At 39.6% G+C, this 27,085-nt stretch overlaps 1 protein-coding gene across 3 annotated transcripts in view; it reads right to left on the bottom strand.

Annotated features, from left to right (window-relative positions):
- LOC108669569 overlaps positions 1–27,085 on the bottom strand; it is a 73,187-nt gene that overhangs the window by 7,704 nt on the left and 38,398 nt on the right. Inside the window, exons 1-8 of one of the 3 annotated variants that reach the window (XM_018156942.2) lie at positions 24,458–25,671; positions 21,921–22,835; positions 8,127–8,365; positions 2,191–2,291; positions 1,503–1,619; positions 1,064–1,255; positions 713–839; positions 52–207 (exon numbers count right to left, since the gene is read on the bottom strand). In XM_018156942.2, the coding sequence (XP_018012431.1) occupies positions 52–207; positions 713–839; positions 1,064–1,255; positions 1,503–1,619; positions 2,191–2,291; positions 8,127–8,365; positions 21,921–22,835; positions 24,458–25,472 (2,862 nt within the window). In that variant the 5' untranslated portion in view covers positions 25,473–25,671. Of the gene's footprint in view, positions 1–51; positions 208–712; positions 840–1,063; positions 1,256–1,502; positions 1,620–2,190; positions 2,292–8,126; positions 8,366–21,920; positions 22,836–24,457; positions 25,672–27,085 lie in introns of those variants that run through there. The other 2 variants (XM_018156943.2, XM_018156944.2) reach the window with 2 other exon arrangements.

Raw genomic sequence — 27,085 nt, 5'->3', positions numbered from 1 at the left:
TGCAGTAAGTCTTAAAGAAAGCCGACATAATGTATCTAATTTAACACGAACCATGATATGAGCTTTGTACACAAGGATGTTTTCAATTTTCTTCTTGCAGATGAGCAGCATCTTAGAGAAGAGGAAGACGTGTCGAATTCCTTTGGCGGACACTATCCTAAAAGTTCCTTCAGCAGCGAGTTCCCCGAAAGTCGTCAAGTCAGCGCCCTGAGAAAAAAAATTGCATGAATGATTGTGAAACAAAGATGAAAAGAATAAAATTACCAACTACAATAGTCCGTAAGAAGTGGATTATTGATGATTTGCCTAACGCATTCAAGTATTATACAGTATGAGGCAAATTGTTCAACATGCAACATCCACAATATCAACTGTCGCACGAATTTCGTAAGTAAAAGCAGTCAAGAATTTGATACTGCATGGTCAAAGTTGATAAAGTGTGCCTTCAACCATTTTTGAAAATAGATTCGCATTTTCAATGTATAACTGATAATGTACGTACAAAACTGCCAAAAATTGAAGTTCTGTAACAGTCGAAATTTATTTCATTGAGATAGGTAACCGAGTTCGGTGAGTGCAGTTACATCCAGCTCTATCCTATTAATATGTAATGAAACACCAAACTCCAGAACCATGTACAGTAAGAATACAGCGTTTCCTACGACCAGCGGCAACAGTTTTTACAATACCCTGAAACTATCGCATTATTTACCATCCAACCATAGAGAAGACTTTGGATCTCTTGCACTCTGACGCAATGCTCGTGCTTGCGTTTCATGTCGTTGATATGGTGAGCCATTCCAGTCATTGCGTTCCGAGCGTTCAGTATGACGTTGTATCTGGGAGTAGAAATTAGCTTAAATTAAAACAGTTAAATTAGTTAAAAACAGTAAGCAAACTTCGGTATCAGGAGAAATTTCATCCAAACCAAAATAGATGTACAAGGGATAATTTAAGTTTGGGCTTCAAAAATGCTTAACAATGCGGCTAAATGGATTGTGATACATAACACGTATATTGTGAATGTGCACGACGGTATATCCTTATGTTTTACAAATCGCACCCATCGCTATTCTTCTCTCCATCAAAGTTCTTCAAGATGTTTTCAAGCAGGAGGTGATACTTTAGTATTCGTTGTACGGGCTTCAATAGATATGAACCGAGCGGCAACGTGTGTCCGAGTGCCTGCTGGCGTCGTCTGAAGCAAGCAACCGATTCTTCGTTGCTCATAAGTTCCGTCAGCAGCGAGACCGTTCTGAGAAACATATTACAAATTCAAATAATAAAAACAGGAAAGATATATTGAGTATTCATTAAGAGTTCTTAACATTAACTCGTAATATTTAGACGTCCAAGCAGTCAGTTATATACAAGTGCAATTTGCTCCAAATAATAATCGGCGAGTACACTGGGACACAGAAAACCTGTGATGAGACCTGGTTTAAACACAAGTTCCTTTACATACGGCCAAGTCTGACTATAGAAGTCCATGCAATACTCACCGTGGGTAATGCGTGCAGTACTGAGTGTAGATAGAAAAACCCGCATTATTTCTCACGAAAATACGGGCCAGTAGAACAGGGTCAACACCACATGACTCAAGCTCTCGTAGAAGTAATCTGAAAACAATAAATTATAGGTTAACTGAGAATATAAAAAACTTATTATTTTCCGTCGCGTTTTGTTTCATTTGTAATTTAGGTTTTAATATTTTCGTCGTGCATCAACATCGGTTGTGTTAATTAATTGTACTCGTATCAATGGATTTTTCAACTGAACACGGAGCTGTTCTACTAAAAGTTTCGAGACATTGTGAAATTTTTTGGCACTTTATAAGCTTGGAACTTCCTAGCTAATTTGCGATTCGAGCAATCAAGGGATTTTGAGACTTAAAAATGTACAAGGAATAAATTTTAGACACGGATAATGTAATAATTTTGAAACTCACAGATGAGAAAGGAGAAATTTTTGTCACTCGTAATTATGTATGATTTGAAACGGTACAGATTGTTCCAAGAAAATTTTTGAAAAATCATTATCAATTAGAATTTACACACAAATGTAGTTGAAAACAGGAGTTTTACGTCTAAAGATAAACCTGCCACCAATTGATTTGCTTAAAAAAAACGGAAAAATACAACTATACAAAATACAATTATTTTCCATTTTCAATGTAAGTGAAATATTCACCTGTTGAAATCGTATATCTCGGTGAGGTTAGAGAAAAGTTCCGTGGCTTGCAAGGGAGAGACGCCTCTGTCTTCGCTTCGTAGCCATGGCTCCAGGTAACCCTAAAACATAGAAAATAAAATGATATATTAAGCAAAGAAAATTATATATTAAGAGAAAAAATTGACATACTAAGAAAAGAAAATTATGAACACATAGCGAGTAATTTTAAATCGGAGAATTGCAGTCTATTCCCTTACTCCTGAACTTCTTGAAATGACAGTGAGATTAATATTATGAAACTCAATGTAGGAGCCGCGTGAACATTTGGATCTGTGAGTAGAATAATTTTTAGACGTTCAATTATATAATAAAAAATTATTATTTAATATAAATATATTGATAATATTTATACAAAAAATTAATATTTAATCATCTGAGAGGTTCCCAGTTGAAAAAAAAATAGAAATTATGATGACACCGATTTTCAAAACATTCATTGAGATGGGCGAAATAAATAAGAATCATTAAGCGAAAGCGCAACCATAAAACATTCCCTAACTTCCACAGCGCCTTCGCTTTCGAGCGAGGCTTCCCAGTATATAATCGTCTGCCTAGAAGAGTTGATTAAAGTTTCTTAGAACTCCAGATAACATTTCAGTCAAATATTTTAAGAGTTCAGATGTATGAGCCCATGTTCTCGGTGATACGTAACTTCGTTTAATTAAGCACGAGATAAATTTAATCGTGATTATACAAGGAAAATACTCTCAGCAGTTATGAACAAATATTTATACGCATACAACAAGGAGCCGTAACAATCGAGGAGTAACCATCTTCCATGACCTACTACTACCGCAGTCCCGGTCAGGGCAGAAATATAGGCTTAACGACCAAAATCAGATAACATGGTACGGCAGTAGCCGCGCAGCACGATGACAGGCTTCGGTCGCGACGGTGGAATTTGGATGTAAGTTGACCGTCCGCGCCCCGTCACTGATTGATGTGTTAAACAAACGCTCCTGATGTCAATGGAGTCGCCAGACAAGAACAAGAAAAAAACATCGATCGACGACAGGCTCGATCAGGGTATAGACAGGTTCAGGAGACCAGATAAGAGAGGTTTCCAATTACTTTCAACCTACAAATACCAGATAAAGACAACGAATTATAGACTTTCTCGTAGAGTTGTTCTACACAGAAATACTTATCGTAATTTATAGTTTTGTGGTTCAATACAAACAATAACAATGTTTATTTTGTTAAATATTAAAATCAACTTCGAAATTTACGCAACCGATGCGCAAATAAGAACTTCCCAATTCATTTTTTAAGTAAGGAATTCTATGATTTTTGTTAATTAGCGCACGATATGATAAGATACTTTGGCAAATTAACGTGTCTTACAGTTTCGCTCCCTTACTGACGTATTCAGGCCAAACTTCTTTGCCAAGCCAACAAAATAACGTATGAAAAAAGCCAGATTAAAACGAATTGAAGCCTTTTTGAGATACCACACACAGAAACCTTTAGTCCGGCACAAGAAAGTTACCGCTGCTCATGGAACTGGTCATAAATAAACTGAAATAATTCATGGCGTAGTAAACCAAGCAGCTTGCAGCAGAGCCCCGTAAAATAAAGTCTTTGATTATATGAGCGATCTCTTTATTCTGGCCACGAGAGAACCGGCGGGTCAGCTCCGTGTCCCATTCATTAGCCGCGGTTCAAATGCCACAGCTCATTATGCATAAAAAGCTTAATATGCAATGATGCACGGTCATCCTAGGCTCCTAATTGCATAGCTTTCAACTGCAGTTGGTCTCCGTACAATGACTTCGTACGGCTGCAAGGTAGCCTCTATAGACCAAGCGTTCACTCTCACACGGCGCAGGTCGAGGGTCACACTTGCTGAAGAATGCAATTAATATTGCTAAGTGAAAGACAGGCTTTGCGACACCAACATTCCGTCGCTTCAGTATAATTGGCACAGACATTCAGTTTCTGGCACAAGCATTATATTATTTAAACCCAAATTTCAGAACTATTGGAATAGGACATGCATGTAATCTGAACTTTGGAAATATTTCGAATGGTAGTAATTAAACGAAATTTTTATTATGAAGATTAAAAAAATTTTAACAACTATGAGAGCGATTAAGATCTTTTCTGCACGAAATAAGTGAAGAGTAAAAAAAAACTACACGCTTTCACTGACAAAATTACCACATTGCGAGCTTGGAAAATCGAAACACGATTTGAAACGTTAAACCGCACTGAACAACGAACTTTATAAGGGTTTGTGTTAATGGAACTCAGAGTACAATCAAATCTTAAGAACTATATGAAAATTTATCCCATTCAATTTTTTCGGTCGCCGTGTATCAAAAACGTTGAAAAATAAATGAAATAAACGAAAGCCTGTTGGCTATTTTTGACAGCTGCATCCAGTATTTGAATGATTTCCTACGTCCAGGGTCTATAGATGGAAGCATCACCTGTGAGCAGCAGATAACCAGAGCCCATATCCCAGCGAGGACTAGGACTAACACTGTCTAGTTACAAGAACTACTATAGATGCCACATTCATCAGAACGCTAAAACCTAAGTAATGACAGCCATAAACAAGCGTGGATTGGAAGGCGCATCTCGTGTGAGTGCGGCTACAAAGATTTGCCTAAATAGCAGTCTTCTGCGCATGAGGAGCAACAATGGTCGCTCACAAACGCGTCCGCACCACAATGCACCGTTGAGTGGGGCCGCACAGTGGACCTCTCATGGCCCTATATTCCCCGAGGGCATAAAGACCATGGGGAACTAGCGTGCGTTCTTCCCTTCATCGAACCTTCGTCACGCAGCTCCAGTGACGCCAAGGACACGCAAGCATAATCATGCAGCGGCTCTATCAAGTCAGTCCATAGATGGACATCCGTACCCTATAAATAAATGAGCTTATGCGATCTTTGATTGTTTCATTATTTCTTCACATTGTACTGTCATAGTTAAAATTAAATTTACTTATTCATTCATTAAATTTCGGTACTTTAATTTTTCATATACCAAATGAGACGAAACTATTTTACGATTGAGCGTTCCTTAATCTTGAAAATTTATACACAAAAATCAGGTTCTTACATACATTTTTTATATCAAACTATCATTTGATGAAAATTATTCGAAAGTTATTTCATATTTGACAGATAAGTAATGCAGATGAGCAGCTTTGAGAGACCTGCTGCATGAACTTGGCACAAGCACACGAACATCAATGGAACGACTCTCGCACAATCAGGTATCGATGAGTTTGTAGGTCAAGAGACTATTGGATATTCCAGATGTGACCGTTCTTAGCCGTATGCCATTGATGTTTATTGATTTAGTATACGCACATATTGATTTAGCGTGTGCACATTGATTGAGATCAGATTGTATTGAAGATCAGAGCCACGGACCAAGGAATGGATTAAATTGTTATCTCAAGTTAATCTTTAACAACGGCAAAAATTCACACCATTCGAAATCCCCCTAATTGGCCAAGAGAATTGGCCAAGAGAATTTGAGCGTAATGATTTGAGTTTCTGGATTTAAAGTAATATTATTCGATTTTTCCAGGCATTGAAAAATAAGATAACTTTTAAACCACTACTTCTATCCACAGCTGACATTCAAAACTGCTTCGCCAGGCAACTTATACTAATTTCTTCCGCAGATAATTGTGTTCTGTACTTCATCCAAAAACGGAGAAGCCGCCGCATTTATACGGTTTGTTGCCCAACATTTTACGCGCGAGAAACCCAGCACCAGTACGAGAAGTAGAGACGCTGACCGGCGGTACATCGCAGCGACTGGCGCCTGCGTGCCCTTATTGGGGGAGGCTGTGTTTACAAGGATCCTATCCTCCAACAACCATCAAGTCCGTGCCTCATCTGCCATTGATTCTGAGATCGAGTGCAGTCTGGGATTGTGTATCACTACAACTCTCGACTGACCAGAATACAGGCAACGGCGCCACGGGGTCGACGCTTTCAATACAAGTGCTTAGTTATGGCATTGAGACTTGACGCTCGGGTCAGACGCGCGCATTCAGTGAGGCGCCATGAAATAGAAACGACCGTCTCCTTCAGTACGCAACAAGGATTACGTATAATGCCATGAGTAATCGCTGGGTACAGCGATTGAAAAACCACTACAATAAAAAGAAAAATACTTTGAATCTATCAAGAAAAGGCTAACTAAAGAAAATGGTTATTTCGAAATATAATCTAAAATAAGAAACGAGAATATTTTTGAAAGAAGCAGATGTTGACCACTATAAGAAACTTTGCAGCAGACAGACAAGTTGATCCGGTTAGGGCTATACACCTACGCAGGCCGATGAGAATACCACTCAATACCAGCAATAAAAAACTATCTTGATCAGAGCAAACAGGGCATGAAAATAATTGGGGAAACAGCACCAGGACACTGTCCCATAGAGCTCTATAAAAACAAGTACAGAGATCTACCGATACGAGCAAAATAACGCAGGCAAGTCTTCTTGCCAAAGGCTAGTATATGCAAGTCTGGCCTTCCCCGGTTTCACACAATTAATTCAAGGTGATGTTAATTTGTGAAAATATCTCAGACATTTTGCATAGTTGAGCGGCTATGCAAATCATTATTCGTTCAACATGACTATTTGAAACGTAAGTTCGAAAAGTCATATTGTACCTCGTAAAATACTGGAGCTACGATCCGAAAAATAATGCTGCCTAAAGATAACTTCACATATGTAATAGATTTACTAGTCAATTAAGTAATACTGTTTCTCTTTATGAAAGATAAATAAGAAATCATTTGCTATCTGTTGCAATACGGAGTAAATTGTTCCATGTGCTAAAGGTGAAAATGCTAATAGCAACTGCAACATGAAACGAATAATGTGCAACTCGATGCACCCAAAGCTGCGAACGACAGCACCTGCAACACGAAGCACATGCAGCAACTTTGAGCACATGCAAACAGAGCCGGCGCCTCGATACAGTGGCAGCCAAATTAGCCACCTCACACAATCCCGACCTTATCTCATGAGCATGCAAGGCACGAGGCATCACTGATGCTAAACACGTAGTATTGGTCGCTATGAGAGCAACTACAACACAGTCACCTCAATGCCCCAATGCACCCTCAGCAGCAGCAGCAGCAGTTTATGTAAATGCAGGACCCATCAATGAGTTGTAGCTACACGTGCAGGAAGAACGGAGTTGCTCAACGTATGCAGGAGCTACTGAAACGGATGGTTATAACCAAACGGTAGACTTGGTTTTGTTTGACCGGTCCACGTGGCGCCAGATGTTCCGGTCATATATATACGACTGCCCTAGCATCCCTTAAATCGTTGGTCATGCAGGAAAGTCCTGATGGTTTCGTAGGCGCCATCATCGGTCAGAAATAAGGGGTTCCAAAAATCTTACGATAAAAATACACATTTGTTTAGAAAAATAAAGTTCCAGAGGCAATTGTTTTTCACTCTTTTTACTAGAGAGGATGATGAATATGTATGAATTACATTACTGTGGTATTTTACCACGAAGTACTTTTCATCATATCGATTCTTCTTTTAGCAAATTAATATCAATAGATATATGACGCCATAATTTAGTTTGTAATATGTTCGACGTTGTGCTTGATGAGGTTATCATGATGGTTATATAACTTATCATGGTCATTATTTCTCGATCAGAAAGTGTTTCGTTGCGACAAAAGTCACAAAACCATAAAAATGCTACACTAAATTCCATCACAACAGCAATAACAACAGCTAAGTAATTCTGTGGCAGACGGAAGTAATGAAAGATCTATAGATGGAAGCATCACGGCGAAACAGCGAAACCACTTTAATATACTTTAATACTGTAATTTTCAATGTCTATTATTCTAGTATTCATGCATCAAAATTTAAACTCGCATTGTGAACGCACCTGAATGACCTCCATGAGACCGTGCACGTAAGAAGCTTCGGTATCGAGCACCTCCATGACAAGCAGGTCCATGTGTGATAGCGGCCTTCCTTCATCGTAGGCTGGGTGATGGAGGTGATGCCGTTGGAGTAGATGATGAGGGTAATGATGGCTGCCAGAGGGTGGAGCAGAGGAGGATGATGAGGGGGAGGACAGCGCCGGCAAAGCGTGACACTGAGCCACTCCGCTGTCACAAGAACCTGCACCAGCGAAAGAAAACAACAAATTTACGTAACTCGTTTGGTTGCAGCGCAAGCAATAGATATATAATGTTGATGTTTGCTCAATTCCTTCCTTTGCAACAGAATAATAATAAATAAACATAAACATGATGTAAACAAAGTTTTTAGTTTGTCACCAGGACCAATAACATGAAAATTAGACGAGGAGTGACTGATAGCACAGAAAAATTCAGACACAAACATGCCCAACATTAAAAATTTAGTAATTCAAAAAAATTTACTTCAATGATCGTGAAACCTGATAAATGGATTTTTTTAGACTAGACAAAATACTGATCAATAACACGTAAACAACCTCATGATTTTTGATGAGAATATCGTTTGCTTTGTCCATTCAAAAGCATTCCTGAGATCAAAGATTACGGGGCTCTGAAAAACGAACACGTATTATGAAACATTTCAGCAGAAGTCGTGATGGAAGAAGAAAGCGGGTAAATATCACTTTCTAGGGATTATCTTGAATAGGTTTAAGCGTTGCTCGCTCCCACCACATAAACAACTTGATAAGGGCCCGGTCTGACCTCTACACCGACTCTTCCAGCAAGTGATCCTATCACGGTCTGTAGGGCTGAAGTAGAAGCCGCTACAAGCATTTGCCAAAGCGGCTCAATTACTATACAGGAGACGTTCGGCGTCTGGCGCCACAGCAGCAATTATCTGAGCTTTCAAACCGACGGGTTTCAGCTAAAATATTGAGCTTTCTTGCAGCAAGAGACTAGTTCGTAAAAAGGTTTTTTTTAATAAACCTGATAGTTAATAAAAATGTACAATTTTTTAACAGTTTGATTGCTTCTGAGGAAACATCAGCTAACATTAGCATTAAAACATTAACATACGCACTTCATTCTCAGAAAATCGTATTGCAATTCATAATAATTGCCGGCAAAAACAAGCTAAATTTCACGGTAGTCAGTGAGAAACACATCGGCGAACAATATAATTTTCCACGTAGAAGCTCATCAATCGATCGTTTCTGCGAAAGGTTTAAGAAGTTGATAACCGTAGCGGCACAACTCAGCTCAGGAACGTGTGAAAAAAGTAGACAATAGCGAAGAAAGTGGCAATTTTCACACGTCTAGCTGCGTTTACTCTGCGCCCTGCCATGCTTGGGGGCTGTGGCGCCCACGAAGCGTCGGGCGCCAGCAGTTCATTAGAGAAAGAATTCGGCTTCTCCCTAATTCGTGGAAATGTACATCATAACATCTTATCCGTTCCTCGGGCCAAACAGCTTTCAGTTGAAGATTTTTTTAAATATTTCATAAAAACTGTAAAGCATAAAACCAGTACCTATTATGATCAAAACCCTTATACATTCCTTGAATTAAGCCGTAAGATACGGTGAGAAGTATATTTCCAACATATACTGCCAAAAGGAACGGCCATAATTAACAGCATTGTTGCCTTACAAATTAATCCTGATACCTAGAAGGCAGTGCGCCGGCCGGAGTTATTTCAGTGATTGTTTCCCCGAAACAAAAGGGTCAACAAACGACCACCTGTCGCCACCACAGCAATGAACTTGAAACGTTCTTCAGAAAATTTTGATAGACCTTTCTACAACAATATATATAGCTCATTGTGCGGTAGGCTAAACACGCCAGTTTGAAGAGTAAACAAAATTAATTCAGACATGAATATGTGTCTCTGGGGTACGATTATGTTTAGGAAGTATGTATCGCAGGGCGATGTTCTACCAACATTCACGCGATGTTAGAATAAAAAGGCAACTGATTTACATTTCGAAGAGCTATCATTCAGAAATCTAGGGGAATATTTTGATAATATTTTTCTTTAACATAGACGCGAATAAAACTGTGACGTCTAACTTAAATTATCCCGAACTTTAAAATAATTTCTATTTCCACTAATTCAAAGTCTTGAGACGTATTCATTCACCTTTCTCCATGAGCATAAAGAACATCATTGTTCATTTCTCGCAGTGGTTTCTAAGAATATTCGAGGTTTGCATCGCAATTATACCACTAATCTAACAAAAAAATTGAGATTTACACTCGAAAATGATTATTTAAGCTATAGAATGTGGCACATTCCCAAACAAAAATGGAAAAAACTACACTAACCGATAACATCTACTTTCGAACAAGTAATGTACTTTGGTGACATAAAAAAATTATTTAAACATCCATGTGAGCTAAAATCCAATCGAGTAACAATATTGAAGAAGATTTAAGAATGACATGAGTAGATATTCCGTTAGCGTCAGCATTCCGAAAACAGAAGAACTTCACATGCATATAATCGAGTTTTTCATGATAATGCAAATTCATTCAGATATACCATGAGAGAAAAAACATATCTCTAATAAAAAAAAAACATATTTCTCAATTTAAAAACATCGATCAGGATGTCTTTAGAAACTTTGAATTACAACAATCCAGCTAATATGAAGTAAAAAAAAAGCAAGGAATGCCCACGAATATACAAAGTGTTCTAGTGAGATGAAATTTCTATAATTTCTAATTAGATGAAATTGGAAGACAATACATTCCCCGTAGCAGATGCAAGCATCGAAAAATTAAACGAGACATTTTCCAAGAAGTGATTCACTTTTAGCCCATAAGGGGTTAGGTACTCTATAAGTTTATCTCAATAAAAGGGCGTATCAGTGCTATATACGTTCAATCTTTGCTCGAGCAGTGGGTATAAGTAAGTGCGTCAATATTTGGATAGTGAACTGTTTATTTTTCTGACAGTAGTGCCGATGTGACTAAGCGATGTGTATGAGGCGTCACCAGCCAAATCATATTCAGTAATAAAAACTTAGATGCGGTAGTAACGCTGCTTGAGGTTTTAACGTGTATAGATGATGAGTTGTCTCGAACACATGAAAAGTTACTGAAGCTATTAGCCTATTACACCACATTTGAAAATCTTAGCGGTTCCAGTTAGTATTTTACTAAACATTCTTAATGAGAACGACTACCACCCACCCTGAAATGACGATCGGATCTACTTACATTAGTTTAAAGAATAGAAAGTATTCTTCACGCAGGCGACAAAAACTCTTTTTTAATGTTTAAAAGTGATTCTTAACAATGGCACATGCCTCTCATTAAAAACATTGGTTAGTCTATGCGAAGGGACTATTATAGGACCAAGAACACAAATCCATAATGAAATCTGTTCAAAGCAGCTAACTAACAGTATTGGTGAATCTAACTTTAGTAGACCAGGTAACTGCCTATAATTACATACACAAGAGACGACAAAGAAAAACAGTAATTACACACGCTGTCGGTCTGTTCAGTGTCACCAGATAGAACCCCAAAACCGAACATGCTTCTTTCACGCAGAACTCTTATTCAAAGTGTGAGTAAAATCCTTTACGTTTCACATAATTAATTTTCCTCTGTAAAATAAATTAAATGAGTTTAGAATTATCTGTAAGAGCAAGTCACGAAAAATGGGTTAACAAACATTTGAGATGAACTATTATTTTTATTATCTAGTCGGATGCGATGTTTAACTGCCGGTTGAGTTCTTCGCTTGAAAGTGGTCTTTAAAAAGTATTTAATTTTTGTTAAGGCTAAATCACTAGTTATTGGTTGAAATATACCTACGCCACTTTCGTGTACTTTACAACATGTGGGATTCGACGGTTATTCTACGGTTTACAACATGTGAGATTCGACGGTTATGTTTATTATTGTATCGGTAATATATACGTAATATATAGATTTGACTCGCAAAAATATCATAACCTTTTTAAAAATATCTTTTTTTAAACCTTTCACGATGAACCACTAAGTGAAGTTAATTGCGCAGAATCAGAGGATGGAAAAACGCAGGTTTATCGCGTTTCGAGGACATCGCAGGTACCACCTTACATTAGAGCCACAGCGACATCAAGGCTCACACCAACAAAAACTACACAGAAAACCGCTATCTCCGCAAATAATGGCCTCGAATGTTTATCTCCAACTGAAGGGTTCTAATGAAATGAACCGTGCACCAGAGGGAACACATCTCTCAGAAATAGGGTCAATCGAAAAGATAATTTGGAGGCCATGTGTCTTGCAGTGAATTATACGCATCTTGCAAGATGGTTGTTCGTGCATTAGAGGGCTTTAAAACTAATGCATCACCAAGACTTCAATTAGTCTAGTCCTTGAACTGGTGCAGTGTATGTAAGTCCATGACACGGTCTTTGCTCGCGATAAAACATTAACATGAAATACTCAAAGGTCAATACTTAAGGTAATGTATCAACAAGAGGCGCTAAATTGAATAGTTTTTGATAAGGATATTGAAGCTTAAAATAAAAAATTAAATTGTACAAGGGCCTCAAATATAGACACGAATATGCGTAGGAACACTCTATCCATGAATTACAAAATATTTGATTTGTGATGTACCTCATCACACTTTCGCCCTGACATGATGTAAAATGCAATTGCATTCAAGTGAAGTTTTTTGTAAAAAGATTATTGCGATTTACTCGTTGACGAACCACAGCTAGTCGACCCGAATATAAGAGGGCAGTCTGCCCACCAGGGCTAATTTCTTGAAAGGAAAACAAGTTTTTTTAGGTAACACGTGCATCCTTGGCCGATAGTTCAGACGCTGCAAGTTCTAAATTCAAGCAATTGGATAGCGATGACGTTTACACGCCTTTAAATTATATGGTCTTTAAATTATCCATAACAAATTTAAATAACAATAAACTTTCCATTTCTCCGGATTTTTTAAAAAGAATTACGAATGATTTAGCTTAACTTGTTACCGTTGTCGCGCAGCACAAAAGTATATGAAGCGGTCTCTAAAATATAACAAGAAAATATTTCAACAGTGCATGAATCTCATCGCCGTGTGTTTTCTTATATCAGCAATTTCAAAGTTAGAGATCAAACGGATACGGTATAGTTTTTCATTGTCTAATTTATAATTTTTATAATAATGCTTCTTTAAAGACGTAACAGAAATAGCATTGAAGCTGACAAAACCCCGATAAAATGAGAACTAACGGGATCAAAAATGCGTACTCATTCGAATTCTGACCGTTAGATATTTTTAAATTTTATATAAGATAGCAGACCATTATCATTTATAAGAAGTCAATAATAATAATGATTAGAATAGTTTGCGGACGATCTTTAACTTCCTAAATCAGTACGCAGACCGCTTGAAATTAGTGCAGCAAACTAAGAACGTGCGTGAGAGACATTCAAGATGACCCGATCTCGCGACGTCTATGACAGGAAAGGAAAGAACGTTGAAGGACGATAGAGAGAGCGACTGAAGGAAAGATAGATAATCTAAGTGAGAACGCCTGCAGGGAATAATGCCCCCCTTGTGAGTTGGAAACAGAGATCACCAAGAGAGGGGGCACTACTAGAGACTGACCACTTATATAGCACCGTGACAGGGGGTATTTTATGCCGGGACAAGATTACAGACGTTTCTCATCACCGTGCCGACATGAATAAGTTTGTTATGCAAATGCCACCCTGTCAATGAATGTGAATAGCAAACAACAGACAAATGGTCACAAAGAATTTCAATATTAATAAAGTTTAACGATTATATTGTTCATTAAACATGTCAAAAATAGAGTGTAATATTTGCGTTTATGAATCTAAAAACAATGCACTCAAGACAGCCTTCACGGAGACCTACATGCTATTCATGAGCATCCGGGAACCAAAGTTATTAATGATTCCCTACTGCTCCCACTAATGGCTTCACCAGTACAGAGAAGCTAAAGATAAAAGCAACATCTTTGCCGTAAAATCTTGTAGCGAGAGGCTAGCAGACGCGCCTGCTCAACACGTGTGACGACCCGTAGACGAGCGCGATAATCCTAAGGTATCGCCTCACACAAAATGTGCTCTGCCAACCCGGCCTCGCCACCACACGGTTTTGCTCAGCCTCAGCCCCAACACGGTTATGCCGAACCTCGCTCCCTCACGGTTATACCGAACCTCGCTCCCACACGGTTATGCTCAGCCTCTGCCCCTCACGGTTATGCCAAACCTCGCTCCCTCACGGTTATGTCCGGCCTCGCTCCAACACGGTTATGCCGAACCTCGCTCCCTCACGGTTATGTCCGGCCTCGCTCCTACACGGTTATGTCCGGCCTCGCTCCTACACGGTTATGTCCGGCCTCGCTCCTACACGGTTATGTCCGACCTCGCTCCTACACGGTCCTCGCTCCTACACGGTTATGTCCGGCCTCGCTCCTACACGGTTATGTCCGGCCTCGCTCCTACACGGTTATGTCCGACCTCGCTCCTACACGGTTATGTCCGGCCTCGCTCCCACACGGTTATGTCCGGCCTCGCTCCCACACGGTTATGTCCGGCCTCGCTCCCACACGGTTATGTCCGGCCTCTCTCCCACACGGTCATGACGTCTATGCTGCGGCCACTCCCGCTCCGACAACCGGAATAGCTTAATTCTTTGTTGCTTCAATCACTGAGAGCTGTTCTTTTCTATACCGTCATTGACTTAAATATGGTATCATCACCATCGTTAGCTTGCTTGAACTTGCAATATGTGAATTTAAGGGCTATACTGTGCATTTCGACATCCGGTTATTTCACACTATATATTATGCTTGAGTTTAAACAAAATAAGTCTTTTCAATATATATAATGAGATAATAGAACATTAGCGTAGGAGAAATTGATGACAGTTTTTATTCTATCTGCAATATGCCAATCATACGCGAATACTGAAAACACTCATATTAATGCATGCCGCATGCGTGATGGCTTTGATACAATTCAAAGGTCACAATGCATCGAAGAAGTCTGCTTGAATGCACAGAACACAACAAATGTAGAAGGGAAATTCAAAATGAAAAATGCTTGGCTAACATAACATGTACTTCGACCAGTTAGCGTACTTGCACTTAGCGTAGCACCTGTACACGGTGGCAGTCGCGCCACTGGGAGACCATCGAAAAAATATTCAAGAAAACTGAGTTCCATGTTTGTGCTTTGCAGCAGCAGCAGCAGCAGAGAGGTAGGAAGAGCCGGCGAACAAAGCCAATAGTGCGAGCTTGTGTTCATAAACACGGTATGTTTCTTCAGGTAACATAATTAAGCTATGAGAACCCAACGCCAAGTAAACTTCGTTCATCTCAGCCAACGACTTGAAGATGTTACTTTTCAACGTCTTTTAATGCCACCAACATCAAATAAAAAGTCTTTTACAGACGAAATATGTTAAATACAAACATGAAACTTTATTTCCGAATGCAACGAAAAGAACTAAAAAATACTGGATCTTTCAGGAAGTCTAAAAGTGCGGAAGGTTCATTGAGAAACTGCAGTGTAACGCTCGAATGGGCGAGAGATGTCCATATTGACACTGCACTACTGCACTGACCGCTGTTTGTTCAAAGCTTTCGTTTGAATGCCGCTTAAAGAGATTCACTGAGCAAACAAATACTTATAGAGCCAGTGTAGACACGAGCTTCGGGCTCATGAGCACATATTTGTCGACGGCCGCCAAGAACATCAGGGAGAAGAAAGTGAAGCGAGCGACGCTCATATGCACACCGCTATTCAAGTTGAGAACAATGCCAAAACAGTCCTGATATCATGCAAATTTAAAGCATCAACGACAAAAAGTATGGGTACTATCCCTTACATGGTGCATGATGGATACATGAGACTCAGAATTGTGTATTAATGAGAGTTCTAAATGAGGGAAGCAACAAGCAAACAAACTGCCGGATATTCAAAGAAAAGAAATCGAATTAAAGACTAACGACAGGCTGGCCATTTTCGATGATTGAGAAATTAACGTAAAATAAAAAACTCAAGCATTGACATTTTTATCATAGGTCAGCGAGTAGAAATGAAATTCATGCATATGATTGCTACCGCTAAGAATTCGATTCAGAGAAGTTAACGGTCAGTTAAGAGACCATTCATGACAGCTGACCTGGAATCAAAAGACTGAAAAGCGAGAACCATTTATCAATTAAATGACAAGTCATGCACTCCTCATGACTAAAGCTGCAAAGGGCATAGGTCGCCTCAAAGACTGGACATCTTCATTACCGAGGTGGAGTCTTGGCTTTGCGGAACGGCTCGAAGCGTAAGCGAGTAATCGGATGATGACATGACAGAGCTCGCATTCCGTTTACGGAGCGCACATATCACAATGGCTTTAGCCAATACACTGATGAGCAGCCCATGAGCTATCGTATCGAAGTAGCTTCAATGCTCTCCAAACGAAGCCCTGAGGGGATTTAGAAATTTCAGCCCGCACGATAAATTCCACATGTGACACGACTTGAAATTCATAGAATAAACGAGCATCCAAACAGATCGTTGAACTTTATTTATGATCTGTGATCAGCATGAACGAAAGTCCGGTGAGTACTTTACGGCGGAATGCCTGATCTATAAAACGTACTGAATGTTCCAGGAGAAAGTGCGCAGTTTTCCAACACTCTCAGCAAATATTCACTAATATTTACGAAGTGTTCGCCCTATTACAGCCCATAGAACCATCTTAGAGACAATAGTTTATGTTGTGATTCAAACTTGTCATCTTCAATGACCCCGAATGTAACATTAGTTTCATTATTGGTAATTCATGAATACTTCACAGCAAGTTTTCACTGTCTTATCCACCGCACTAGGGGTTTTACTGCGGCTACGCAGCGCATCCGTGATATCTCTTGAAAGACAAAAACAATTTCAGTTTTAATAAAACAAATGACATGCAAGACAATATTCGCTCCAAGATTTACAAGGTTTTGAGCTGAACATGGGCAGGCGGTGACTAGATAAGCCAAGTCACTGGGAGGAGTTAGACCATCATACGCGAGTCTCGGCAAGCGCTTGGCGGTTCAATCATTCAGAGTAACTAATATAAAAGAAGCACAAACAAAGCTCAATGTGCAATTGATCGTTAAAATCTGTTCTTGACTAATTCATAATGGTAAGCAAGGAGTGTTTATCTATTAAATTTACCGACACGCCTATTGTATGATCCAGATTAATTGATTCTCTGCTGGTTATTACAAGTCATCACAAGCAGGTAGGCGTTAGTAACGGGAGATAAAACTATGACTGAAAGTATTTTTAAATATATTCACTGTATGATGAAACGGACTATACATGTAAAGTACATAAGAACATCTCATTTAAAACAAATGAACGAATTTTTTCGGCATCTGCACATCATTTAGCAATGAAAAAATATACTCGTGTTGAGAATTGAAGCATAAACGGACTTGTGACATTTAGCTCAGCTAAAGCACGTAGAAGATTCACGAATAAAAGCGAATTTCAGGATTGACATTTCAAAACTTATCACCTGAAATTAACTAGCTTTTGTAAAGCAAGCACGAGGAGTGAAGAGGACAGCGTGGGCGCCTGCGTGTGGGCCGAGCAACTCGGCCTATCTCTTGCAGGGGACTACGCCCCATCTGGCACTTATTGGCCACATGGCAGCTGCTGGGATGCCACATTGGCCACATGGCAGCTGTCGGGACGCCACATTGGCAACACTGCCACATGGCAGCTGTCGGGACGCGCACCTCAGCAACACTGCCACATGACAGCTGTTGGGAGGCATACCTCGGCAACACTGCCACATGGCAGCTGTCGGGACGCGCACCTCAGCAACACTGCCACATGACAGCTGTTGGGAGGCACACCTCGGCAACAGCTCACAACAGCACTGCCTTATTGGCAGCTGTTGCGGCGAGCATCTCGTTAACATATAATTGCTCTTAAATGTAAAAACACTCGACGCAGTTCATTAATGTAGACACCATATGAGGAAACAACGATTGAGAGAACCAGCTAACCACCACGGCTGAGTCAATTACAAGTCTGAAGACTCTCGCCGACTGAGAAAACACGCAACCAACTGAGAAAACCGCGACCCTGCAGGTGTCCAGGGAAGTGTTATTTAGGCACGCGTTAAAATTCAGAGGGGAGCAGGCGTAAATATGCGCTCCGTAAATTCCGATACATTAGATGATATATTAATATTCATGGAACTCATCTAAGGTGTGAATTTAAAAATGGCACATAGTAAGCCAAATATGGTTAAAAAATGCATTCAAATTAAATTTTACTTGTCTGTGAATATGAAACACGCCAAAAAATTCTGTATGAAAATTGTTCAGACTAAACATGTTAGAATTCACGGTCAATCGTTTAGCGATCACTACTTAGAGACGGTATTAGAAGATCTTTACAGATTGACTTTAGCCTGCCCATATAAAACAGCAATATTGATATCAGTTTACTTGTTTTCGACAATTTACTTTCCATACGGCAATTCACTTCCTATATCTTGATCCAAATCATCACCAAGAAACAAATGATCAAGGTATCGTGCAATCAACTAATATATATTTCTGACTATTGCATAGCTAAGAAGCGTAAGTTCAAAAACAACACGTAAGTCAACAATAACAACACGTTTAGTCAACATCATTAACAAGTTAATGATTCATGACTAAAAACACACGCAAAATCAAGTAAAGCAACGTATGGGTACACTACAGTAGTTCGTTGCCAGACTCGGCAGTAAAAAAAGAGCTGTTTGAAAAGCGAGCTCGACAGACACGAGCCCGTACAGGGTGCGACTGAGTACCCAGCGTGCTATGTACTCATAAAAACAATGGAGTCAATATCTTACTCCAATGGATTGTACCTTTACTTATCGTACGAATATGTAAAACAATATTGTGAGGAACTTGGTAAACATCTGTCATTATTGAGGCTCTTGAACGAATAATATAAACAAAATAACATTTTTCCAAATTCAAGTATAGAATTACAAAATTACAATTTAATGTACGGTATAAAATCTAATGGTATGATTTGAACCGACCAGATAGACTTTACAATACCGATTAAAAATATTCAGCCCCCACAGAGAAATGTAGGAGCGGGATTTAGTGAGCTTATACAAGCAAGGCGGAGGTGTAAGAGCAGTGAAGCGTGTCACAAAGCAGGCATATTTCAGGCTAGCGCCGCTGTATGGCGGCATGGTGTTGTTTTTTCCCTAGGCGGCACAGGCGGTGGTGCTAAGCATCACTGATGCCCATCAACAACTTCATGTATATTCAGGTAGAGTCGACCAAACATTCGACTAAACTAGGACACTAGTTACGAGATTAACATTTCCAACAAGAATCGACAATATTGACTATTATTTTCAATTTTATTCAAGAGCCAACTGCCCATCTCCGTGTCCTTTAAAGACGCAAGTGTTTGGTGAGTCCCATAGTTTGAGCTGTAGCGTGCGCGGTGAAGTAACGGTTATGCATTTAGTAGCCTTCTTTGCCACTCAAGGCCAGACTTGGTGCGTTGTTCAGGCTATCAAGCAGCCAACAGACTCAGGTTAACAAAGCTGCTCCTAACTAGAGCATAATTAAGTATAGCAAGTTAACTCCAGCGTTGCGCATGATAGAGAAAACATGAAATTTTATCAGTTAATTCCTCTAGGCCTAATGGATCTACTTTGGATGTTTAAAAACATATTGCATTCACATCAATAAAGGATATTGAGCTCAGGAAAATTATCTCATGCGAGGTTACAGTAACGTCTTTCGTTGGTATGTGAAATCTTATCATAGGTAAGAGCACAAAAATATCACAAAATTGACCAACTCATCACCCAAATCACAACATGGTCATGGGTGGAGAGACAGCTTAAAAGAATCAATAAATCACCAGCATTCGTTAAAAATTCCCTCATTTCTAACTTTCAACATCGCAAAACAATAGTGAGCTTGGACATCAGAAGTTTTGTTGACATTTGCACGCACTCGGTTAAAGGGCGTTTTATGACAAGCATAACCACGTTTGTCAAGCAACGGAAGGAGAAAGCACACAACATAAGCCAAGTTAAGCAAAATGAGCAACGAATTTAATGTCTTGGAAAGTAAGAGATTGAAGAGTTTCTCGGCAGTTGAAGTGTCATTGCATATAGAAGGCTGGAAAACAAAGAGGATGACTAGCATGATAGCCACTCTGAAAGCATCATCGATAACTTTTACATTTCCAAATGAATGCCTGATCAAGACGTTATTGTAAGATTACAATGGAATTGAAAGAGAAAGTGCACAAGTCAATGATGCGACTCATTTTGTGTGAACAAATAGAGCTGCAACAAATTACACATCACGCTGAAGGATGACATTTGTATTCCATATGAATTATGAAAAATAAAAATGATTTACAGTTTCACTCAACAGAAGATATAGGAAATGATTTACTGTTTGACATCAGTTAATAAGCGATTAAATAGCAATTTAAGTTTTTTACTGCGTGAATTGCTAAGTACGAATAATTGACAGTGTTATAAGTACTCGCAATAAAGAGGTTCGAAAATTTTTTTTAAGGCTGGCGTTATAAATCCAGAGTGGAGTTAACATGAAAAGGGTACGTAAAATAAAAATGATCAGTAAAAGAGGGAGATGATGATTATCATTTGTTTCAACAAAATGGAATTCTTCTTCGGTCCCTGTGTCAATCAACACACGCTCTGCCATTTGTACGGTTTCAACTGGCAGTACAGCTCATCAAGCGAGAAAATGCAGTTTAGAAAAATTTTTTCGAAGATTGGTAGGAAAACATCAAATTCAGCGTGAAAATGCACAAAAAGAAAAAAACGTAGAGAAAAAAAATCCACCAAACTAAAGAAAAATCTATCCTGAAATAGCGGTGAAATAAACTGTACTTTAGAGCTTAGCGGCCGAAAGGAAGAAATGGAGTCCATCAAACGCAGGTTGCGAAAGTTGACCATCAGCTTTATAAGGTTCGAGACGATCGTGTCCAACATGGAACTGGGCAGCACGACTCACTGTTGGCATACAGAACACTGCCCCGCACGACTCGACATACAAAAAGTCCCTGAAACAATACAAGAAAGAAGACACCCGTTTAAGGAATGAGTACCAAGCTGGGCGCGATATGATCAGTGTGAAGTCCGAGGAAATACGAGAACGTGACGACCCCGCTAGACGTTGAGGGGAGTCAAAGGAAGATGTCACGCGAAGAAGGGCTTCATTTGACAGACGAGCTCCAATATTAGCCAGCACAAAGAGTGTAATTGTTCAGCTTTCGAAAGAATGATGAAGCGAGCCACGGAACGAGGGGGAAGAAGAGGTTTTATTTGAAGGAATCCGAAGAGAGAAAAAGATGGTGAACTCGGCTAGAAACAAGATCATTAGCTGATCAGTACTGAACGTGTTACTGCGATAAACGGTTTGCGGACGCATGATTGGTAACTTGGTCAGACTCAAAATTTTTGCTCGTAGTAACAAAAAATTTTAATCGAATATTGAATTGAAGTTTTATACTATTGAGTTACGAAGTTTAAAATATTAAGTTTTTACGAATTGAAAAATAAAAATGTTATGGAAATGAACTCTGAAAATCAGTAACGACTGACAGATGTAGAACGTAAATTCTACTGAATTACGGTCGCAACAACTCGGTTAAAAATTTAGGACATAGTAAAAGTATTAAAATCGCATATGATCTTGAACAAGAGCACGACTGACCTGGTCTGCTGAGCTGACTTCTAAAGTCACGCCTCACTTTGAGGCTCTTCTCCCGACGTCTGCCTGAGGCCGGTGACGCCTCGGTCTCTTCCTCTGCCTCAACGAGGCTCTCTACCGAGGCGAGGTACGACGTGTTGATGCCCGCGTGCCCTCGTCGCAACGAGTTGGAAGACGATGAGGAAGAGCTCGATACTGCACTTAGAGGTCTGACTATGCAAGCAGTTTTGTTATCACTTGAATTAATTTTGGAGCTAAACGAAAGTGAGGAGCCAGAGGTTGGGTTTACAACAGCCACATCACCGGTGGTGGAAGGAGACAATCGTCGAGGGTAGATGGGCGAACGCGGCGGAATGTGTGAGACATTTGGATGAGACATTTGGCGAGGCACCGATAAACGACGATGAGACGGCAACATCCCCTCGGGGAAGGAATCCTGAGGCTCGCTGATAATTGCAACGGCTGCCGACGGTCGCGTGCGACACCCTAAACAAGGAGAGGCATCGATCTCGCAACGGTCGGCAGAGTAGCACTCAGATGCGGCAGAACCCATTAAAGAATTATCAGGCTCCCCACGTGGCTCACAAGTGCTCTTATCGCCCAACTCCCAACACTCGTTTGGCTTTTTTAAATGTGCGCATGATGGTTCTATTTTATTGTCTGCATGACTAGATGATTTAAAAATTTCTCTATTACCAATATCACCCGAAATCTGCTCAGAGTGTTTCTCAGTTCCGTCTGAGGCGGTGAGATCGACTTCGCACGACTGGTTCACTGACTCGTGAAAAACATGGGACGTTTCTCGACCGTTGGTCTTGGTGTCTGTTGACGTAGTTTGATCCTCAGGACTGTCGGTGAACTTGGCGTAGAGGGCGTCGTAAATGCCCAATAGTGTAGGAACCAAGTCCGTGGAGATTCCTGCAAGATAAAGAAACAATATGAAGTTTATCAAAACATTTTCAACGCGATTCGCACACTGCAAATTACGAGGCTTGGAGCTAGCGAATAATAATTAACGTAAAAGGTGCAGAATAAACCATTGAAATTAAGTTTTTCACTAATTATGAACTTGGAGTATCATTGGATTTTAGATTTTCAAGAATGTCATACTGATACAAATTTTCCAAACGATAATGGTATAGAGATTGAGCTATGAACCAGCCATGAAATAAATTTCATGCATGAACTATGAAATCGCTTATTTCAATAATGAAGACATCATCTATTTACATTAAATCTCGCAAAAATATAAGAACACCTGTAAATACCAGTGCAAAATATGAAACTTAATGTGTTATAACCCAAAATCGAGCTTGCGAAACCTGTCGGGGCAACACAGACACACATTAGCGCAAAAGGGAAGTTAACGCCAAAAGGACATTAACAATCCCAAAATACCGCATGCGGAGGCGCAAAAACAGGAACGAAACAGGAAGCGCTTTGAGCATTAAGAGGCAGCGAGCATTTCTGTTGATGTAACATCGACGGCAAGCGATGAACTTTAGAAAAAAAATCAAGAATCTAGACAGTGTGAGTCGCGTTTCAGGTATAGATGGTTATCTTGACTGAGAATGATACGGCATCAGGATGTGATCAAGTACAAAAAACTAAATATTCGGCGCATAGACGGATAAAAAAATCGATTTTTCGAAAATTCCAAGATCCTGTTTTTCAACACAGGGGAAATTTTCATGATTTCTATTCGTTCAGTCGTAGAACTGTTCGCAAGTCGCAAATGGTCGGTAAATGATTCAGAAAATTATTTCGGTTTTTCGCACGAAAGGAACGACAAGGAAACTTTTTAGGAAACTATCACGTTATTTCTTATACGCAAGAGATGCACATAAATATCAAATCAAGGCACAAAATATGATTATTATGAAAATAATATCATTTATGAAGGATTGAAAAGTATTACTGAAGTTATATCTTTGTACCAAAAAAGGGATGCTATTGCACTAATAGCAATAATATTGCAGTTCTTATCAGTTTATAGATCGAGATACTATCGAAGCCGTCTTCTTATCAAGCCCGGCCACTACTCTTACGATGACTAAGTGCCTTTAATATGGTTGTTCTGATATCAGCGTAACGCAGAGAAAATCAACCCATCTACAAAATGAAGTGTAATATTGAAAGCTGTCTCCTGTATTTAGTCATAAAGGGTACAATATAACGCTTCTGACCTTGTCATTACAAAGGAATGTATGTACCATAAATGAGAAATATTGTGAACCACTTCAAGCAATATTGAGACAAAATAATTTTCATAACGTGAAACGAGGATACACACTTAAATTAACTGGCCAAGACTAGGTAAGGAAAAGTAAATACGATGAAAATATCTTGAGAACTCTAAAATTATGCTCATCAGCATTATCATGAAAATGTTAAAAATTATGATAAGTAGGTAATTAAATTTAAAATCGTAATTTTATCGGTATACAGCGCATAAACCTAAGTAAGATGAGTGAAAGCAGAAATTAAAATGAAAAAATGACGATATAATATTAGATATCAACGCTCATAATAATGCTCACTTTTATTTTTCTCCCAATCCAAAAACTCAAGAGATGCCGACAAATTGTTAACGTAGTGCAGTAGCACATCGAGTTGCGCGAGATCTTCAACATACTCTTCATCGTCGTAAGGTTCCCCAGTCACTCCTGAAACTTCCTTCGCTGCACTCCTTGTCTCCCCACGAGCTGCTAGTTCATTATTAGCATGGGGACTTTCGTATGGTAAACCATTGCATTTTATTGTGTCCGAAACTATGGCCGGCAAATTGCTGGGTGGCTTTTGTGTTGTTTCATGAATTGCCGAGGTGGCATTTCGACAGCGCGAAGGCAACACGGGTCTTATACAAGACTTGTCAGCTGAGGCAATAGCGCGTCTATTGGCTGACTTTCTATGTAACGGAAAATTGTTTCTAACGCATTCTTCAGATTTTATTTCATACTTGTCGTTAAAAATAGCCTCGCTTTTATAAGGATAAACCACAAGTTCACGTTTTAGATCACAGGATTCACCTGACGTGGTTGGAGGTAGCGGAAGAGGAACATCACGACAGGTCAGGTTTTGTGTCATAACTGTATCGTTCGTTTCTTCGGTGTTACCATTACAAGGTTGATATTTTAGTTGCATCGGACTCAAGTACTTAAAATCAATACCATCCACGGTCTTATAACGTTTTCTGTTGGCAGCCAACAAGTTATTTTCAGTCGTAAGAACTTTATCCGAATCAATCATGTTTCTGTTCCTGAATTCTTTCCTTCGATTTGGACCTAAAGATGCGGTCATTGCGCTATTTCTCCGCAAAATTTCACGAGCTCCAGCCCTTTCTTCGCAAGGGTTAGGTTCTTCATAGAAATTTGCAACATCAGTATTTGTCTCAGGTGACAGTTTGCGTATCAGTGATTGCTCATAGAGGTCAGGCTTCACAATAACTTGTATTGAAGCCTTTAGACTTTGCCTTCGCGAGCATTTGCTCTGTTCATTGCTGCTGAGACGTAAAAATTTATTCTTCCGACCGAGATAAGGATTGACGTCAGGCATGTCGATGTGATTATAAATTCAATTCAACTGAAATAGAGACATTTTTTTAATACTCTTTGTGCTTGGGTTCTCAATAATGTTTTAGTGTTTCACAGCTCCAGTTTATAATCTCCCATTGCATTTATGACATATCTTTTTTACAAAAAATTTCTCAATATGTTATGAAGTAGTCTTTTGTTCTACGACCTAATCACATTCAACATTTCAATTGTTGAATTACGACAAAATTTTGGTGTTACTCATATGCAAGACAATCTCTTTCGTGGTCAAGTTCCCATTATAAGATCATAGACACAAGGTGTAGCTTTTACTATTCTGTTGTGAGAAACGTGTCAGTTAAGTAGCAATCGATGTCACAATACGGAATAGCATGATTGCTTGGCCGGACGATATGATAGTTAGCAGGACACTATCACGGCTTCAGAGCACGAGCCAAATCACACACAGAGCACTTGCGCACACCCTACCTCCGACGCATCGCTAACTTCACTGCCAGATCATAGACATAGACACAGACTGTCAGACACATAGGGGCTTCTATACTGGCGCTAGCTAACTGCTGTCTCGTGTTGGTGGTCGCGTCTGGTTGGCTGAAGTCTCTCGCTGAAGAGGGGGTCATCAGTTGAAACTTCCATTTCGATGCAAAACCGTCGAGGCGCAGTCGAAGTCGGCTATGCATTTATAGTCATTTGGTCCGGGTCAGAAACGGTTTTCAGCGAGAAAGAACAATTTGCCATTGGAGTTCAACAATTCAATGAAAATGTAAAATATATAGAGGCCTAGTCTAAGTTACAGACTTTCATTCCACATGATTTAAATTTTCCAGCATAATTAGAGAAAAATGAAGAGAAAATTAAATAAAAATTTAATATAAATTACTTACAAGGCCAGTTAAATTATTTCAATGTCTCGGAAATCTAGCAGCATGTGACATACCGGTACTAAAAAAATTAGAGTTTTCGTGACAGAACGAACACAGAAACCCCTCACAAATATCGCTAAATAAATATTGTTTGCGACCAAATAAGAACTTGATTAGTTTGAAACATGAAATGCTTCGACAAATCGATCGGATTATCTCGACGAGAGACGCGCCTCGTCTCGGCAGCTCGGCGGCATGCCAGGTGCAGCGGCACACGCACTGTAATCTGTACAGCGGTCACCTCACCGCAACAACTGCAGGTAGCGGCGGAAAAGGTATATAGCCAGCAGCCACAATAACATATTGGCCTATACACGAGGATTTCTTAGGAGCCTCCACGAAAATGATTCAGCCTCGGAATTCACTCGTTCTATTCCTTAGGAGCCTCCACGAGATGTTTTAGCCTCGGAATTCCCTCGTTCTATTCCTTAAGGAGCCTCCACGAGAATGTTTCAGCCTCGGAATTCACTCGATCTATTCCTCATATGAGCCTCCACGAGAATGTTGCAGCCTCGGATTTCACTCGTTCTATTTCTCAGGAGCCTCCACGAGATGTTTCAGCCTCGGAATTCACTCGTTCTATTTCTTAGGAGCCTTCACGAGAATGTTTTAACCTCGGAATTCACTCGTTCTATTCCTTAGGAGCCTCCATGCGAATGTTTCAACCTCGGAATTCACTCGTTCTATTCCT

This window comes from Hyalella azteca, unplaced genomic scaffold, assembly GCF_000764305.2.
Source record: "Hyalella azteca isolate HAZT.00-mixed unplaced genomic scaffold, Hazt_2.0.2 contig3643, whole genome shotgun sequence".
Lineage (NCBI taxonomy): Eukaryota > Metazoa > Arthropoda > Malacostraca > Amphipoda > Hyalellidae > Hyalella > Hyalella azteca.
The sequence above is the reverse complement of the archived record's forward strand: the minus strand, read 5'-3'. Positions and strand labels throughout refer to the sequence as shown.